The sequence below is a fragment of the Daldinia vernicosa genome (assembly GCF_022497035.1).
Source record: "Daldinia vernicosa strain CBS 139.73 unplaced genomic scaffold F5Y00scaffold_23, whole genome shotgun sequence".
NCBI lineage: Eukaryota > Fungi > Ascomycota > Sordariomycetes > Xylariales > Hypoxylaceae > Daldinia > Daldinia vernicosa.
In genome coordinates, this window is record NW_025953939.1 from 304691 (window position 1) to 323142 (window position 18452).

Sequence of the window (18452 nt, forward strand, 5' to 3'; positions counted from 1 at the left end):
TGTGATATTTGGCAAACAGCCTTTTAGTGAGGCATTAGATATACATAAAATAATACCACTCCTTATAGGTACTTTATACGCGCCCTCGGGGCTATGATCGTCAATATTGTCGTAGTCCACCGATAGTCCAGTACTCGTATAATATATTTGTGATGTGTTTGAGTCCGCGTATAGGGAAGCTTAGCCCATAATAATCATTTCAGTCCGATGTTGGGCCCCTATGGTTTATCCAGACGCCGTGCCTGGTCCCATACACCATATCTATGTTATCGAAATAGTAGTTGTACTACGTAACTACCTATGTTAACGTGATCCTCTTTCCAAATGAACAAAAGGCATAGAAACGATTTCGTTACCTCACCAATACCAATGCCCAATGCTTGATGCTTGATAACGACACAATTCCGGACACATTTTCATCCATCGAAGTCGTTGCATGCTTTCCATGCAAGCTACAACGTCGACATCTCATAGGTAAAGCTGATTATGTAATCTTCAATCTTGTCATCCCGACTTAAGATGTGGCTGTGGAAGTATCCAGATGTGGCGAGTGCCCTAGGTATACATACCTAGGTACATAGGTACATAGCTTACGCCTTACCTATCATAGGTACTGTGATTGGCCAGCCTCGCTTCTGCCAAGCTTTCTGGTTGCGTTAGTGGTATACCCTGCATCCCGGGGCTCCACTTAACTTCAAGCTCCAAACTTTATCTTCCCTTCCCGTGCCCAGACCGTTGGAAATTTCGCCTCCCAAACACAACAACAACCAGCCGATCGATCAATCGTCGCCCATCATCGTCGAAGAAACGCGACAATTCAAATAATCCTAGCCATCTCCGATAATCAAATACCGATTCTCCCCATCAATCCCATCAATCAATTCGAACAAAACAAAAAAACAAATCAAGTCAACACATCAAAAATGGCCAACTTCCTCGCCTCCATCTTCGGCACCGAACAAGACAAAGTCAACTGCTCCTTCTACTACAAGATCGGCGCCTGCCGCCACGGCGACCGCTGCAGCAGAAAACACGTCAAGCCCTCGTACTCGCAGACCATCCTGCTGCCCTCGCTGTACCAGAACCCCGCGCACGACGCCCGCGCCCGCCTGACGCCCGAGCAGTGCGCGAACCACTTCGACGCCTTCTACGAGGACCTGTGGTGCGAGCTGTGCCGGTACGGCGAGCTCGAGGAGCTCGTCGTCTGCGACAACACCAACGACCACCTCGTCGGCAACGTCTACGCCCGCTTCAAGTACGAGGACTCGGCCCAGCGCGCCTGCGACGAGCTCAACTCCCGCTGGTACGCCGGCCGCCCCGTCTACTGCGAGCTCAGCCCCGTCACCGACTTCCGCGAGGCCTGCTGCCGCCTCAACTCGGGCGAGGGCTGCGTCCGCGGCGGCTTCTGCAACTTCATCCACCGCAAGAACCCCTCCCCCGAGCTCGAGCGCGACCTCACCCTCTCCACCAAGAAGTGGCTCAAGATGAGGGGCCGCGACGAGAAGAGCGTCAGTCGTAGCCCGAGCCCCGAGCCCACGCGGAAGCGGTATTAAGTTAAGGGCGGGATGATGATATTGTATTATTACTTACTAGGTTAGGGGGCGTCTCGAGACTGGGATTCTTATGAGAGAGAGAGAGCGAAGTTGGTACCCGATGAAGATGAGGAAAGGGACAAGGCAGCACGAGCGCGAGCGCGGTCTATTTATTAATACTAGGAGAGGTGATACAAGACGGAGGCAAAGCAAGCAAGCAAGCATTTACGAAGCACGCTCGTGCGAGAAATACGTAGGATTCGGGATAGATACCCTTGGACCGGTTCGTCTCTCAATCTTCGCGTTGACGCTACTTCACTTTATTAGGAAAATATATGCTGAGTGAGTAAATAGGCTTGTTCTCAATTACACGTGAAACGGCATCATTTGCCTAGCTACGGTTTCCCGATCCTCGGACGAGTATGGTACTTAAGGGGAAATGGGGAGAAGGGCTCAGATTAAATATGTAAAATACTCGACTCGTTAGCAGGCCGAGAAGGGTTAAATCAGACAATATGTCTATCACAAATCAAATCCACGTAACTTATCAACTTCATTAAACAGCGTCTCCTTTTCCTCCATGCTATATCTGCCTGTCTACTAGCTCTAAACCCAGTGGTTTGTCTTGTCCCGCCCCGCCCTATTGCCAGGAAGCAAGATACCTACATATGCAGCATGCTCCAACCCAACAACCACCCAATAACCAAAACAGCCAATCATTGAATAATCATATAACTCGGCTCGTGAACCCTCTATCCCGCAGCCAAAAATAGCTCGATCCAGGCGAAGCGAAGTAGGGAGCTCCGAAGCAACGGGTGGATAATCGCGAGGGCACAGCATTGGTGTTTCCTCGGCTTCCCCCTGAACTATACGCGCTGTACCAACACAGTCGACCAATCACCCTTCGGCATCGAAGAACGTATTATTGCTGTCTGACGTATCCTCCTTCCTCAGGTTACTCTTGGCCGGGGGTAAGTCGTTTTTCAAGTCGCTTGTGAAATCGAGTAGCGGGCCGTCCTCCGCTTTACGACCGGTCGACTGCAGCATCGTAGCGATTTCCTTACTATCCGTCTTAGCGAGCGGCGGTGAGGTGGGAGCATTATTCGTTGTCTGGGCTTGCGTATTAGTATCGTTCTGGCCAAAGTCGATCAGGTCCTGCGTCTGGTCTTGGGGTGCCTGTTTCTCGGCCGCTTGAGGGTGCGGGTGTCCGCCCGGTGGGATTATGTTCCAGTCCTTAGACCTTTGTCCGGGTATAACTGGGTATATCGACATGATCTGCTCGGCTTGCTTCTCGGGTGTTGTGGCGTCGCTAGATCTGGGGTTAGTAGAGATACCTCGAAAGGGCCGTCAGCTATGGGGACGCCACGCACATATGAGCGTTGATAATCCATTCTAAATGATCCATGTCCTCGCCCGTGCCGCCGTAGTCTTTGTCTACCCGCCGGAATAATCGCGGATGCCATTCTACACCTGCGGCGGCCCTCTTCGCCGCTTCTTCTCTCTGCCGGTCCTCGACTTTGGTCTTTTCGTCCGTCGCCAACTCGTGATTCCTGTCCTTTACCGCCTGCGCTGTTTTGTACCATAATTTTTGCGACTCTCGCTCGTCCTGTTCATCGAGCGGTCGAACGCGTGGCTTCGAAGGTTTTACTTTTCGGGCGTCGAAGAACATATCCTTATGTCCATTCTATGCACCGTTAGATAGCGACAAGGCATCACTTTTACGGGTTACCCACCCTAAGATCTTTGACGAACATCTCTTCGCTCCATAAACCAGATAGTTCGAAGAGCACTTGTCCGGTCTTCTCGTCTTTTATCGTGCCGCCAATCGCATTGTACGTACCGCTGACCCATCCCTTCGTTTTAAAGTCGACATCGGCTATGAGGCCTAGCTCGGGACACCGCACCACGCTGTGGTCACCTAATTCGTATTTCATGTTGCCGAACAGGATTCCTCTCGCGTACATATTGGGTTGTGTTAACCAGCTAGAGATATTTTTAGTTCATATTTCGTGCGAAAAGCTCGCAGAGCCCACGTACTATCTTTCCCCTTGCTTTGGATTTTTGCCCCTATTCATCAGGGTAAGCACGGCGATTCCTTCCATAAGACTCGCGGCCGAATTGCCCAGGAACTTGCTCCTAGGCTTTAGAGTACCGTCGATACGGATATGGTGCTCGGGGGCCATGTAAAAATAGCTCGACTTGGGGGGGTGATGCGATGTCTGCTCAGAGATATAGTAGGCGCGGGTATTGTCAGGCAGGTCCCAATAGCACGAGAAGATTTCGCCGAGGATCGGGTTGAGAGGCTTTTTGACTCCCCTATTTTCGTATGTTAGTAAATGGGGTAGACCTAGGGGTAGAAGCTGGGGGAGCTGTACGGTGGTCTAATATGCCATCCGCTGAGGTAAAATTTGACGACGGAGACGAAACGTTGGACCGGATCTTCGATGTGGGGGATAGGGAGGAGCATTTCCGGATGGCACATGAAGCTATAGTTTTCTAACGTTAGCCTCCGTACGGTAGACTATGACTATAATATAATATTTATAAAATAATATTTTTAGAGTACGCACTTGGTGATCCGCTCTAACATACTTCGGGGCTCGAGAATGAACGTAGGCAGAACAACTCGGCTTAGATCAGCGCCGGGTCGTAGTTGCGAGATAATATGTGTTAAGACTGCCCAAGCCGTTCCGTTAGCCGTGATAAATACCAACAACATATAGAATAGTCGGGACCTACCGTTGCCCTGCTCGGGCTCTATAATGGAGGTATCATCGTCATCGACGACGCCATCCCCGGACGACCTACTACCTGTGTGCGGCGGCATATGTGTCAGCGATCCAGTATGCCTAACAGACAGCAGAATATAATATCCGGCAAAGAATAGGGGTGCAATGCGCCAATAAGCGAATGCAGTCCGAAGTCGCAATACGTAAGGTAGTTTAGAAGAAGCAGAAAAAAAAACCGGTTACATACTAGCATTCGACTGCGTCCGGCGACGAAGGGCCAGACCCGACGCGATCTTTCCCGCGTGCATTTCCCTTTATATCGGGTGCGCCTAATAATAAGGGAGGGGAGGGGGAATAACCTTCAAGAAGCTTTTTGCCCGCAATAAATGTTGCAGGTAAAAGGTTGTCGAACAATATCGACAAAAGGGCTGGAAGGGTCGCAACTTGTCTGCCCTAAGGTCTAAGGTCCTAGGTCCTAGGCGGGCTGTGTACTTCTATAGTGAATGGTATGTACCCCTCCCACGCTGGAGAGGGCTGTCGGGTTTGTTATCGATTAAGGATCCTTGAACGTATAGGTACTTAAACCTACCCCTAAAGCACAGGGGGTTGACCGATGACCTCACTAACACGAGCAAGGTACGAAGTAGAATACTATGTAGGAAAAATAAATTACGAGGGAGAGTTTTTACATGGCAATGCAGAAGAGAGAACAGATATTATCAAGCTAATAAGCTACATAGTAATATGTAGCAGCCTAGTTTGAACATTGCACAAATAACAATGCCTGATTTGTGAACGAACAAGGGATGGGTGAGCAATTCTGTCATGGATAGAATGCATCTAGGTACCTAATGTATGCATTCAGCTCGCATTAGTGACTAGTGAACTGACTGCAGCGTTTGCACATTGTGTGATTACGTAGTGGGCTTCGCGAAAAGTATCCACTAAGTTGGAGGCCACGAGGATCAGGGGGGAAACGATGACGTACGTCAATTGGGTGAGTTATCATTTATCTACTTCGGACTTCGGCTGAGACTAGGCATCTACTGTGAATATGTAAGCAAGTCCCTATGATATTTCTTTTACAAGCAGACTCGAGTATAAAGCTAAGAGGGTCGGACTTTGATAAAAATTCAAGGTTTTCTTTCTATCGAGGTTCCATTGTCTTCTTCAACAACCAAAGTCTAGATGCAAAGGCCGATTTGCCATCGTGTTTCCTTGCGCCTCTCGGGAAGCACCTCTTGTGCTCGAATAACCGCAGGGGCAGAGGGGGTATCTTGACATAGCATTACCTCTACAGGGCTCAACGCCCTTCCGGTGCAAATTTATGCAGACCATCTGCATGAATCATGTTCTCGTTCAATCATCGTGCCCAACTCCATCATTTTCCCCTACTAAGGCGCGACCCCTTGACCGGCGCGGGAAGAACCGAACAAAGTCTATCTCTTTCTGTATAATCGTTAGTTCCTAAAATAAAACAAGTTCAAGACGTGATAAATAAAGCTTACCAAAACTATCCTCGAATAATATCGTTATGTCATCATGTTCGCCAGCAAAATCGGGCATGTCCAGACACAGGAATGCCATCTCATCCGTCTTGTCACCGCCTTCATGCGGAGTCTTCGGCAGCGGGAACTTGGCGTCAGCTAGTTTTAAGCCCGCTTTCCCATTTCGGTTGAACGACTCGAACACGTCGGTTCCCTTGAGTATGAACCCCATGCATTGTCCGTGGGACCAATCTTCGAAAAATGCTAGTAGTTGAACCGTCTTTTCTTGCTGCACCACCTGAACTCGCGTAGTGCCAGCCTCCCATTTCTTGTGAATGGGTACCACCATCCTTCGCCGCGAGATGTTCAGGCTCGCAGCGATACCGTCGAAGAGTACCGAGTATCCCGTGAGCCCCGCTTGGAATGCATGCAAGTCCCGGAAGCTCGGAAACCTGTAGGTACGTACTGTTGGCCCACGCTGGATGGTATTCTGCAAGCCCTGAAATTCGCGATGCGATTCTCGAGGTACAAGGCTCTCTAGTATGGAAACCGTTAGATCGACCTGCGCGTGCCGTAGAACCTGTAGTGTCAGAATATCTTTAGTGCCGAGCCTGAGCTTCAGCTCGCCAGGCGCAACATTGACTCGGTCCGTAATGGTGCTGACCACGCCAACTCCGCCTTTATCTAACGATTCGATTTCAACCCGGAGCTTCTCCGCCAATACCGTAGGCGGGACTTCTGAATATTTGTCGTTGATGATACGAGCACGCTGCCAAGGCAGGCGCTGGATAGCCGGAAGGCCTCCTTTCGTATCACCGACGCCGTCCGATATGTTCATGCCCTCTAATGGGACTTCCGTAATAACCTCCTCATCCTCGTTGACATACGTCCCTGTAATCATTTTCAATACCATCTCGCGCTCTCGATCATCGTCGAACGTCAAAACCATCCGCCCTTTGTCCTTCCCGTCGTTGAAATCCAGTTGGAGGACCGGCGCGCGCTGCTCACCCCGTAACAAGGCGAATTTGACAGGAAGTTGTGGCGAGAACAAATGAGTTACTCCGCTCAGCGTCCTTATTCTCGGCCCGGTGACAACGGCGAGTCGGAAACCCCGGTGGAAGGTCCTGGGTCCGGTCGGACTATTCTCCTTGAGGAGCTTCTCGAACAACCCTATAGAGCATTGTCCTATAGGCTCCTTAGGGAATGTCCTTCCTTGAGGGTTAGCATCGAAATAGTGAAAGCCGCGAAGGACAGTAGTATGCTTCACGACTTCGTCTTTTCGTTGGTATAAATAAGATTGGACTTTGGAGCTGAAGTCGTACATGCTCCATAGCATCCGGTAGTCTTGCTGCGAGCATTCGATGGCGAGCATAAAGCCTCGGGGCAACTTGACGTCTAGCTGGTGAGAATCTGGTCTCCATTTAACATCTTGCCACGTTAGGCCTGCGTTCTTGTCTGTCTGTATGCGCAACGAAACGGAGCAGTTTTGACTAGCGATGACGAAGTTGAGGTTTGGGTCGTTCTGCGACCGAACGACAGACAACATACAAGGGAAACAAGCCTGTCTCGAGTCCGTACCCTGTTCCATGAAGTATACGTTGGTCATCACGCGGCCAAAAACAAAGTATTTAGTAGTATCGCCAATCGGGAGGGCTTCTAGCGCCTCCATAGAACGAGTTGGCTGATTTACGACGGCAACAGCCGACCCCCAAACTCCATTGAGAAGGGCAACTATATCTTGGCTCACAGCCGGATATTCTACCCAGATAGATTTGTCCATCGTTTGCGGGAGGAAAGGCTCCTCGGGCGGTAGGAAACCATTTCGCTTCATAGACCCAGATAGTTTCCTCAAGTTAGATATCAAAACCTGCCTAACCTCGCCCAACTCGCCATCTACGGGGCTATACTTGCCTTCCGCAATCTCGGGAAGGGCTTGCTCTAATAGCCAGTACCCCTTTGCCAAGTCCGTATAGGCTTGGTACCTGGCCATGAGAAGGCGAGGCTCGTCGGGGTCTGCTGGACGACTTCTAATAATCGTCTCCAGAGCTGTTCTCCCCTTCAGGAACCACCACAGGGCTGCTCGGCACATATCATCGGGCCGGGAGGTGCCTAGGGGCCTATATTGCTCCGCGTGCAGACGGAACAACTCGTACAAGTGCTTCGTACGAACAATAAATAGTTCTAGCGCGTCGACGTCAGGTGGCGAAACTACCGCTTCCTGAAGCCTGCGGGCAGTTTTTTCGGGAGAAGGTGGGAATCCGCGCGAAGGATTCCGCGTAATCGGTGTTGCCTTGTGAGAGACATCGGGAGTCGAATGAACGGAATTTGAATACAGAGACGTAGGACTGTCAGCGGTGTGGGTTGTTTTGACGCGTACTTCGTCGGGTGACACTGGTCGTTGTGACATAGTGGGTACTATGTTCATGTCGAAGTCCGGTAGTGCATCATGAGTAGGTAAAGGGGGTAAAGGCGACCTATTAGAGGAAGACGGGATTTGTGGTAGAGGTAGGTCATGGTAAGGGGGTGCTGGTGATACGGTGGAAGGGTTTTTCGCTGCTGCTTGCGGTATGGGTGAAGGCCGCAAGGGAGATCTCGTGGATTGAGTTCTTAATACCGAAGAGATGGAATCCTGCAGCGAAGGCGATACCGAAGACTGGTCCCGGTGAGACATGGATCTTTCCGGAGGTGGCGTCGGCTCCTGCATGGTCGGTACCTGAATTTGCTTGAGGCGCGGCGGCGAATTTCGGACCGGCTCGGGGGAGGAAGTCAGATCGTCCCATTGGTGGTGAGAGTTGGCGCTAGCAGATCGCATTGCTTCTGCAAACGCCATTCCTTCAGCCTGCCGTTGCTCCTGCTGGTGGATCTCGATAAACGAGCGGCGGTTTTCATCCTTCTGGCTGCTAGCACCTAAGAAGCGGGACTTTCCTTCGCCCGCCGGGACGGCACGAGGCTTAGGCGGCGGCGGACTGGAAATAGGGGCAGGCCCCGGCTCCTCCAACCGGAAATCTGAGATGGTAGAAAAGCCCGTCTGGGTCCGACGTATAGGGCCGGGTATAAATTCATCTTCCTTCTTCTGTACTTCTTGAAACGCCCCGGCTTGCCTAGCATATTCGTGACCTTCTTTTGTAGGCGGTATCGGCGCCGAAATTGGTGCAGATTTAGATCTCTTCCTCCTGCCGATCTCGGCAACGATGGTCTCGCACTCGTCACCTCCTTCGCCAATGATCTCGGGATAATTATCGGCGAACCGCACGACGAGTCCTTTATTTTTCTTGGGTCGGGAAGGGCTGCGTGATCGTGCCCGCTGCTTAGATTCATTCTCAACCCCTAGAGTTTGTGGGAATCGGCTAACTTTAGACGTATCAAGAGCCAGAGATGGTGGGCCCCTGGGAAAGGTTGACGGTGGCTGAGGAACAGGGTGAGAAACGGTCAGCCGGTCTGAGTGACCAAGAAAGTCGGATATTTCGTTTGCACTCTCTTCGTTGGACAATTTCTTGTCCTTACCCGTACTGCTGCTGCCAAATAGCTTCCCCATTATACGATCCCGTCGTCGGGAGCCTTCGTTATGTGCATCGTTCTCCATCGTCGGCCGTGATTTCGCGGGGTATACCAACATGTGCCTAGATAAACCATCAATTTGCCGTGGTCCTGGCGTGTAATCGCTAAGTAATCGTCGAGACTATCGTGAAGCCAAGTAATATTTACTAGGAAGGATAAAAATAAGCTAATTGATAAGACGAATGGCTTGGTGGTGTCGCGTGTTCGTCGAATGTATCGAATATAATAGTAATGGCTGCAATGGCTGTAATGGCTGTAGTGGCTGTAATGGCTGCAAATGGAGGGTTGTGTTTGTTTACTTGTGTGCCCAGTTTCCACCCAACGGGCTCTCGAAAGCGAGATTGTGATGTTATTTAGTTTGGCTGTGATCGTCGTCCACCAAGGACCAAGGGGGTGAATAATGATACAGCGTAGTAGTACAGTAGTACAGAGGCGCGCACAAGCAGGCGGCCAGCCAGACGGTTAGTTCGTCCTTATTACCCACTATAAATCTACCAAAGAACATTGAAGCCAAAGAAGGTGGCGGTGGAATGCGACAAGACTGTCAAAGTGATGCCGAGGTGAATTGGACAATAGACAAGAATAGACAAGAAAGTAAGGGAAGAAAAGGAAGTTGGATTCAATATATTTTGTTTGGTCGGGATTGTATGAATAGGTAATAGTATGTCGTGTGTCACCCGTCGCTTTCTACCCTTTCGTTTTATTTCTGGGGGTGAAAGTTCAAGTTCGAGTATTCGTACCTCTACGTACATAATGTACATACATAATGTACATGTACTGAGGTAGTTGGTTGGTACCTCGAACTATACCAGGTAATTGCCTGTAATTGCCTGCTCCTGCCGCTACTTGGTGCGCATGTGCTGAATTGGTCGTGCAGATCGGCCAAGTTTCAGGTACACATACAACTCACTGGGTCCGGGACTAAGGCGAAACCCGCATCTTTCAAAGGTCCGACGTCCCAGTCCTCGACACGTGCATATATCTTAAAAAGTTGGAGCTGTTTTCGATTATCTAAAATGAGATTGTGATAATATAATATTAAGTACTATAACCGTACTTTAGTCCAATACCTGTAACTCACAACCGGATAAGATGTTTAAATTAGGTACTCCTTGCTTTATCAATGATACGGTGCGTACATGATATAACAAGCTTATCGCAGTTGCGCAATAAGATTTATACATTAGGTACATGTATGAATTACCTAAGTTGTAGTGTATGCATCTTGGTTGCACCAGGCGGAGCAACTTGAATTAGGACGAATTAAAAGAGACCCTGACTTTCGGGTGGACCCTTAGCTAGTGTGGCGCCCGCCTACATGCATACCAGGGGACCACCCTCCTGGGCTATTCTTGGCGTCGCCGTTACGAGGCCACTAAAAGGAGATGCTGGGTATAATACGTATCGTACGCATCTTCATGTGCTCGTACGCAACTCTTAGCCCGTGAGGCTCATCACGATATTCTCCCCTTTCTAAAATTGGTATATTATATGATACGAATCTCTTTGTAAATAGCACGTCTTAAGCGCACCTCAGCAGCTCTACAGGCGCATAGCCGCGGGTCTAGATTGCTATGCTTCCTCGGCTGCCACTGACATTTATATTGTGGATTCTAAAATATCCTAGGAGGTCCCTAATATTTAGTAATAGCCTATTCTCTTAAATCAAGACCCCTGATTTTTACCATATGCTTGTCCTTACTAATATATCTCCCGTTTGACACATCTTGCTCGTATCATTAAGCTATATTAATTTGCTCTGAGGTGAACATCGTGAATTACCAGTCTAGGTACTTTGTACATCGCCTGTACATTGATATAAAAAGATATGCTTAGCCATGCCGGAATTCATAGGTGGTATTGAAATGTGTAAATGCCGGTCTCTGGCGAGGCTGGTTGAGCGCTTCAAATTATATGTGCGTAAGGCTACGTTGGGTTACATTCTAAATTGGGGGCTGTGAGACGGCCGATCTGATGGTGTTGGGCTGACTCGCTAGATTGGTTACGAGGCGGACCTGCAAACGTTATGGTAAATCTAGATGTGCCTACCGCGATGTGCTACATACTTTCGTAACGTCCCGTCAGCCCCTTTCTAAACGCACACCAGCGGGGCGGCGTTCGATGTCACCGGACATTTCCACTTCTTCTCGCATCCGATGTGGTCCGCGGGCGCCGTAAAGCCATATCGGGGATGGAATGCCGAGCTCGGCAATCGATTTCGACTTTCAGCCTATCTATTAGAAATCTCTACTCCGTTACAGCTCGTCTAGCCTCACCCTTGCGCATCTTTCTGAGTATGTGTATTTTCGGCTCCATCCTCGGACCAATCCACCAACCACCAGTTAGCGCTCTAACTGAATTCCTCACTCTTCTCACGAGGGCCCCTCTGCCGAATATTCTATCTTGGCCATTTTCAATGTCGCCGCCGGAGGGCGCACTCGGTTTGATTAGTTCAACTCCGGCAAAACCCTCCACTACACCGACCGTCTCCCAAGGGCCGATAGTCGAAGCCGGATCTTCGGTAAGCACGTAGTCGAACTTCTCCCAGAATGACGGGCTCCGCAAAATGTTTTCATCTTCTGTCTTATCGTAATTGAACGTCAATCTATTTGCCGGGTGCCGATCATTAGGGGGGTAAGGATGTTGCCCGAAGAGTGTTACTCCTGTCATACATGACAGTACGTCCGTATGAACCATGATGGTCTGAAGATCGGACGAGGAAGACGAGGTAACGAGACCACGAAGTTCCGAGAGCGCTTCGCCACCGGGATAATTGAGAGAAGATATAATAAGCATGGCGGTACTAAGGCCAAACGAAACAAGTACCGAGCCAACTATCGCAACGGAACTAAGTAAGAAGACGATAGACTTATTACGTCTTGCGAAGATGTAATTTGCCCCCAAAGCCGCTGCGGCTGTCAACGGTGGTGCAACATAGAATATGAAACGGGCTTCCTTGTGTGGCTGAAGAGAGTATATCGCCACGAACAGAAGGCTAGGGATCACTAGCGATTGAGCCTGTTTCCTCGTCCCAGCGTTCCAAAGCGCATAAGGAATGAGGACGGTCGAGCTCAACGGGTTCGTGAGGATCTTAGGCAAGGCCGACGTGAAATAGTAGTGCCAGGGAGAGACGCCCCATTCAGAGGAAGAGCCAAGAACGACGTTATAGTAAAATCCCCATAGTTCCGGCCACAGCGGCTTCTGCCAGAAGTAAGAGTCGATTGGTATCGTGAGTAACAACGACATAGCAAAGAAGACGATGAAGACGGGAATGATTTTTCCTAAAGAGCCTAAAGAGATATGCGAGAGAGCTAGACCATAGAGGGTGACGGCCACCATGAGAATCGCCAACTCAGACCTGAATACGGCGGTAGCTATGGTGAGATACGCAATAGCCAATTTATATCTCCAAGCCTGCAAATTTTGAGACGGGTCTCCTATTAGTTGAGAAAAGGCCAACGTCGCTATGAATCGTCAATATAAAGGACTCTCTTCAAACTCAATGACCACTTACTCAAGCCGAAAGCGAACATATTAGGCAGTGTCCTAGAAGCGTAGAACAAGATATGAAATTGGCTAAGTTGCAATAACGCATACCACCTAGCAGTCGACTTTCCATACGCCTTTTCCACCTTGGACTTAAACACCAACAGCGCTCCGGCATTGAAGAGCCCCAGAATACCTCTCACGATCAGCTGTGCGTACTGGAAGCCTACCAGCGCGATGATAGGCTGGCTGATCCCCGCTAGTAGGACTGGGCCAATAAAGGTGCGGGGAACTGCGCCAGGGAAGTCGAAGTGGTCATACTGAGATGAGAGCCGCTGATGCACGTCCTTGGTGGGCGTCCCGTACACTAAAATGTCGTGAGCGGCCTGGATGTTGAAAGACTCCTCAACTTTGGTATATGGAGCCACCAAGAGGTGTACGATTATTAAGGCAGGTATAGCCAGCGACAGAAGTAAGTCTATTGCCATGGTAAGTTGGGTATTTCGCTATTAAATACTGCGATACCAATAGGCTATAGCATACCGAGAGCCGCCATTGGTAGCTTATACGTAGAGGATGTGAGGGTGCGACGTGGGTTTTCAGAAGAGACGGCTACACCCAATGTGAAACTCAATTGATATCAATTTGGAATGAGCGCATAGGTTTAGATTGTAATTTCAAACCCCCATTTTGTTGACAGACCTGCTGTTGTACTACTTCAGTTCATCTCGTTTCGAGAAGTTCTGTGTAAGTTCTGTCTAAGGAGTATCTGTTCGAACCAAGTTACACGTGGCTGCGTGGCTGGTGTGTTGAAGCACCGCCCCAATGCTTCAATCGTGTTTACGTAAGGCAAATGGACAGTTTCCACAACCTGGCGCCGCACCGTCGACACCTGTCTTGTAAGAGGTAGGCGATTTACCTACAACCTTTGATTCATCGCCCTTTGACAGAGGCAGTCTCACGCTTCCCCAAATTCTAACACGTCGCCCAAGACTCTGGCCCGTCAAAATGATTCTCCTCGGGAACCTACTCTACGGTATAGAATCTCTCTTAGACGCCCTACCGGAAAGCAGCAGCAGCAGCTAACGCCATCATAGTCTCTATCCTCCTCATAAACGCAATCGCCATCCTGTCCGAAGACCGCTTCCTAGCACGCAGTATGCATTCATTCCCACCCACCGTACGAAACTCGTCGCTTTGTGCAATACCAATTAACACGCCTTCGTAACTACATAGTAAACCTCTCGTCCACCTCCTTCGACCCAGCATTCGGCGCCGGCCCCGACTCCCAAAGCGTAAAGGCAAAAGTCGTCAACCTAATCGCTAGCGTCCGGATGGTTATGAGAAGTACGTGCTTGGCCCCGTTTTGCGGGAGAGAAGCCGCTTTATGAGGTATCGATACTATAGGCTAACCAGCAGAGCAGTTCCTCTAATAGCGATCAACACTTTAATAATACTCTACGAGCTGGTCTTGGGTTAGAGAGGGGATATGCAAGTATGACGAGCGATGGCGGACGTATAGGGGCTTGCATTCGGTTTCAACCAGGCGTTCGGGTGTACATACACTTTGGTTTGGTGTAATATGGCTAAAATGAGATCGGCAATGTGAGACGCGCTGTCGTGCGAAGGGAGGTTTCGAGTGACAGCGACACGTCAAGTCAACACTATACAATCAAGATTCGGTCCAAGATGATGGCGATTGAAGCTCGTCTTTTTTTTCTTTTTCGTACCTCTGCTACTACAAGGGTTACGAGCTCCGGCGTCTGGCTTTATTATACAGAATATCCATCACAATGTGAGCACATCTTACGCTCACAGTGCTACTGAGAAACAGAAGCAACCTCGTTCTACAGAGTATCCAAAACGAATTTCAGCTTTGGCGCGCATCCTCCGTAAATGCTCAAGAACATTTGCATTTCTTTTGATACCCCCAGAACTCCATATATGCCATATCCCTTGCGCTAATTAGCTAGGGTACGAAGAGTAACGATACCGTCAATGATGCTCCCCTAACTCCTATGCGTTTTTACGAGAGGGTACTATGGCTTTTTCTTCGCCCAAGACTAAAGCTGAAGCTCTTCTTACGCTTGAACTGTTGCTCTGGCCTGTCGTGGCTGGGTCCCGCGCTCTCGCCGTTCTGTTTGTTTTCGGGCAAAACCTCCAGGCTATCCCGTTTTGCTTTGTCTCTATTTAAAAACCCGAAGCTCTTTCTTGACATGGATCTGCTACTCCTATCCGGCTTCTGCAGCGACGGAACGCTGTCATCTTGTTCTCTGCGACTGGCTTCGTCTTCCTCTTCATCCGTCTTTTTACTTGCCTCGACAGCTTTCTTCAATTCCTCCTGTTCGGCTTTGCGAGCTTCGCGCAACCGCGCGTCGGCCTCTTTGCGCTGCTTCCCCTTGGTTTTGAGCTCTTCCTTTTCTGCCACCCTCCGCGCCTTTTCTTGAGCTTTGGCTTCTTTCTTTTCTCGATTCCTTTCTTCTTTTGACTTTGCTTCGCCCTTGGTCGTATCCGTTCTTTCCGAAATCAGGGGGCTGGGCGGTACCGCACCGTCTAACTGGGGTAATAACGCCGGCGAAGGAGCAGCTGGATCGATGAACATATCGGGTGCCGTAGCGGCATGATCTAGAGTGGTTAACCCTTCGCGATCTTCGGGTGGTCGAACCGGCTGTGTTAGCTGCCTTGACAATCCGGAAGCTGAACCGTTCGGCTGACCATCTTCTTGAGCAACGCCGGCCTTTTCGCTGGCGATCCGGACTTCCTCGAGACCCTCCGCCTCTTGCTCGGCCCGCATCTTCTCGTAGGTCGTTTCTTGATAAAACAACACGTATGCACAAGCCATACCGGGTTTGTCCCCAAAAAAGTTTCGGACGTAGTGCTTATCGACGGGTTCGACCATCTCGTCGTCAAATAACAGCCAGCCTCGATCTTCCGTTTTGATGACCGAGACGTAATGTCCATGGTACGCGTTGCCGCCGATGTGGATGACAACGGCGTATAGTTCGTACAGCCGATCTGGGTCCTCAGCGTCCTCCGTCGTATTAAACATCCTTAAATGATACGGGTATACTACGCGATGGAACAGCTTCTGCAACCGACTATAGTCCTCCGTATACTTAAACCTTTTCAAGTGCAATGCTAGCACTTTGGGCAGGCGTTTGATCTTCATTCGCTTCTCGGCTTCTTGTAAGCCTCCGCAATGATCGCAATGAAATTTGTTCCTCTCGCAGAGCATCTCCTCCGCCGAAAATTTCTGTAAGCATGCAGTCACTGAGGTGTGCTCCTCTAAGTCAATCGACAAGTCCAAGAACGTCTCATCTCGCTGAGAAGCAGTCTCGCAGGTGAGGCATTTCGTCTCCGATGTTAACACGCCTTCGAATATATCATGCACCCAGCCTGTCCCCGGAGAATTTATACCGTTCGACGAGGTTTTGGCAATTGCCCCTAAGGCTGCTCTGAGCGATTCTTCAACACTACCGTTACTATAAGGGACCTGCTGGTTAAGTAACCGCTTAGCCGTGCTCTCGACGTTCGATATTATATCGTTTAAAACGAGCCCGTAGAATTCGTGCGCGTCCTGGTGCATCGAATTGCGAAACATCTCGTTATCGCGCTTGAAGATCTCTAGGAAGCGCTGCGGACTAAGAACCCCGGTACGAACAGTACTATCTACGAGTGTCATAAAAATATCTCGTAGGCCCGTGAACGTGCACTCATCCATCCCGTAGGTTTCGTGGCTTTCTTGTGCCAACTCTAATATAGGACCCTTCAGCATCGCTTGCTTCTTCTTATATTCGGGGGTGTCGGGTTTATCCTCTGGTCGAACCGGTTGGATTTGGCCAGAGTTAATCTGTTTCCTCTTCTCCATCGCATCAGCTACGGAACCTCTCTTCGCGTTTGCGCCTCCGTGTGCGCTTCCGTTCGCAACCGGAGCTCGGATTTGGACGTTAACCCTAGGTCGGCTTCCGTTAGGGGTATCTGAGGGTGATAATGGCGGGAACTTAAGCACCTGCTCTCGAAATGGTACGGTATAGTAGAGGGCTTGTACAATCGAGTTGCAATAGCTATGCGTCGGTCAGATCATGGTCTCTAATATACAAAATAAACGTCTCGTCTTTACCAAGTATTGCCGAACTATACAATTGAAGTTAGTGTAGCTCCAAAAACCATGGTATATATGTGCGTATATAGTAGATAAACTTACGTTCTCCATGCCGAAGAACTTGTCGCTTCCGTCTTGCCTGGGCGCGCCAGCATTCTGAAGCATCCGTTCTAACGGGGTGACCTCTAGCGGAGGCTCCTCTTTCTTCTTCGGCCCATCTTTGCCTGCCGAACTCGAGGCCGCCTAGAAACACATCAGCATGTTTAACAATCGCCTTATACGTAGCTCGAGACCCCAGAGGTGCACTTTGTTAAGTGGGCACATCCGAGTCGGCGTTAAGCTTAAGTTCGGTAACATACAGCGCCGCTGGTCTTCCATTTATTGAGAAAACTCGCCATTGCGAGCGTAGAGGCGACCGGATTGCGGTATTGCGCGAGTTCGATCGAGACAAGCCAGCGTCCGAGCGCGGCAGGGGGTTAGCGAGGACGGACGAAGTCGATGGGGATAGTCATCCGAAGGACTCTGCCTCGGCAGTAAACTGTGAGAACTCTCGGATATCAGATAACACACTAGACGATATAAGTTCGCGCTTCTTAAGCCGTATGTCCCGTGAGAGAGAAGGACGTTGGAATTGTTCGTCGTTCCGAAGTCTATATTATTCGAGGTCGCCAACTAAGGGGAGCGTCGGTAACAAGTACATACGCAAGTGTTCGAACGTCTTAAACGAGCCAACAGCTTTCTTTGTAGTTTGTGCGACAAGTAGGCGAATTGCGCGAGCAAAACTTATAAGATGACAAGTGATAATTTGCCAAGTGAGAGGGAATACGAGGTTGAAGTTGTTAAAAAGGAATTGCCAGCTAAGAAACGAAAGAGAAAGCGAGTGACTATTGCTGGTTGGATGGGAAGGGGAAGAGGATTCGATCGGGGGATAGATTTGAAGGAGCCGGAAGTATGACCGGGTTGTTGTGCCGCTGACGGTACAACCGAAGCATGCTGAACCAGCGCCACAACTTTAGCACTGGAGAGCGCTAGAGTACTTGGGAAAAAAGCCTGGAGAGCCTGGAGATTAAAAAGATGGGGTAATACCTTGACCTAAGCAGACACACATATATCTAGGGGTAACCCCCAGAAACTAGCGCTCTTTGGGCTAATACCAAGCTATTTCTCCACTCGAGACCGTGGTTTCCTTTATTCAAGTTTTCTGTATTTCTGTATTTCCGTATTTCTATACTATTTAGGTAGGAACATGTAGTTATTAACATTTCTGTTAAGCGCGTCGTGTAACTGCTGTCGTAACTTTGTCTTAACTCCAAATATCAAGTCGCGAAGCACGAAGCACAAGGCACATTTCTCATTATTGCTACTTACTACCAAACTACACAACGTGGGATGAGAATAGTATCTCGGTACAAAGATTCCCTATCTAAACCTAAACAACCCAACAAAGATAGCCTCTGCATATACATATTCCTACATTTCCCGGCCTCTCTGGCTGGTATGGGTAACAGACCTAAGGTTGGTGCCCTGGTTTCGATGTGACAGCCAGTCGGGCTTTTGA

At 49.5% G+C, this 18452-nt stretch overlaps 6 protein-coding genes across 6 annotated transcripts; 2 read left to right on the forward strand and 4 right to left on the reverse strand.

Annotated features, from left to right (window-relative positions):
- Positions 1-631: 631 nt before the first annotated feature.
- Positions 632-2027, forward strand: F5Y00DRAFT_77545 (putative splicing factor U2AF 23 kDa subunit). Its single transcript, XM_048014130.1, has 2 exons — positions 632-1815; positions 1887-2027. The coding sequence occupies exon 1, from the start codon at positions 924-926 to the stop codon at positions 1551-1553; it is 630 nt and encodes a 209-aa protein (XP_047864851.1). The 5' UTR covers positions 632-923; the 3' UTR covers positions 1554-1815; positions 1887-2027.
- Positions 2028-2429: 402 nt separating this feature from the next.
- On the reverse strand, positions 2430-4359 carry F5Y00DRAFT_262080 (uncharacterized protein; the record flags this gene model as incomplete). The annotated part of the gene is made up of 7 exons (XM_048011322.1): positions 2430-2841; positions 2903-3216; positions 3266-3515; positions 3570-3848; positions 3908-4018; positions 4103-4208; positions 4272-4359. The coding sequence occupies 7 exons, from the start codon at positions 4357-4359 to the stop codon at positions 2430-2432; spliced, it is 1560 nt and encodes a 519-aa protein (XP_047864852.1).
- A 1235-nt stretch (positions 4360-5594) lies between these two features.
- Positions 5595-9509, reverse strand: F5Y00DRAFT_77590 (uncharacterized protein). Its single transcript, XM_048014131.1, has 2 exons — positions 5770-9509; positions 5595-5710 (listed from the first exon to the last, which is right to left on the reverse strand). Exons 1-2 carry the CDS (start codon positions 9362-9364, stop codon positions 5643-5645), a joined length of 3663 nt encoding a protein of 1220 aa, XP_047864853.1. The 5' UTR covers positions 9365-9509; the 3' UTR covers positions 5595-5642.
- A 2044-nt stretch (positions 9510-11553) lies between these two features.
- F5Y00DRAFT_262082 (glycosyltransferase family 22 protein) lies at positions 11554-13280 on the reverse strand (the record flags this gene model as incomplete). Its single annotated transcript, XM_048011323.1, has 2 exons — positions 11554-12770; positions 12821-13280. The coding sequence occupies 2 exons, from the start codon at positions 13278-13280 to the stop codon at positions 11554-11556; spliced, it is 1677 nt and encodes a 558-aa protein (XP_047864854.1).
- A 260-nt stretch (positions 13281-13540) lies between these two features.
- Positions 13541-14545, forward strand: F5Y00DRAFT_77618 (Yos1-like protein). Its single transcript, XM_048014132.1, has 4 exons — positions 13541-13828; positions 13890-13949; positions 14029-14139; positions 14217-14545. The coding sequence occupies exons 1-4, from the start codon at positions 13801-13803 to the stop codon at positions 14270-14272; spliced, it is 255 nt and encodes an 84-aa protein (XP_047864855.1). The 5' UTR covers positions 13541-13800; the 3' UTR covers positions 14273-14545.
- Positions 14546-14818: 273 nt separating this feature from the next.
- On the reverse strand, positions 14819-17292 carry F5Y00DRAFT_262084 (cysteine proteinase; the record flags this gene model as incomplete). The annotated part of the gene is made up of 4 exons (XM_048011324.1): positions 14819-16856; positions 16913-16926; positions 16997-17137; positions 17254-17292. 4 exons carry the CDS (start codon positions 17290-17292, stop codon positions 14819-14821), a joined length of 2232 nt encoding a protein of 743 aa, XP_047864856.1.
- Between the last annotated feature and the right edge of the window lie 1160 nt (positions 17293-18452).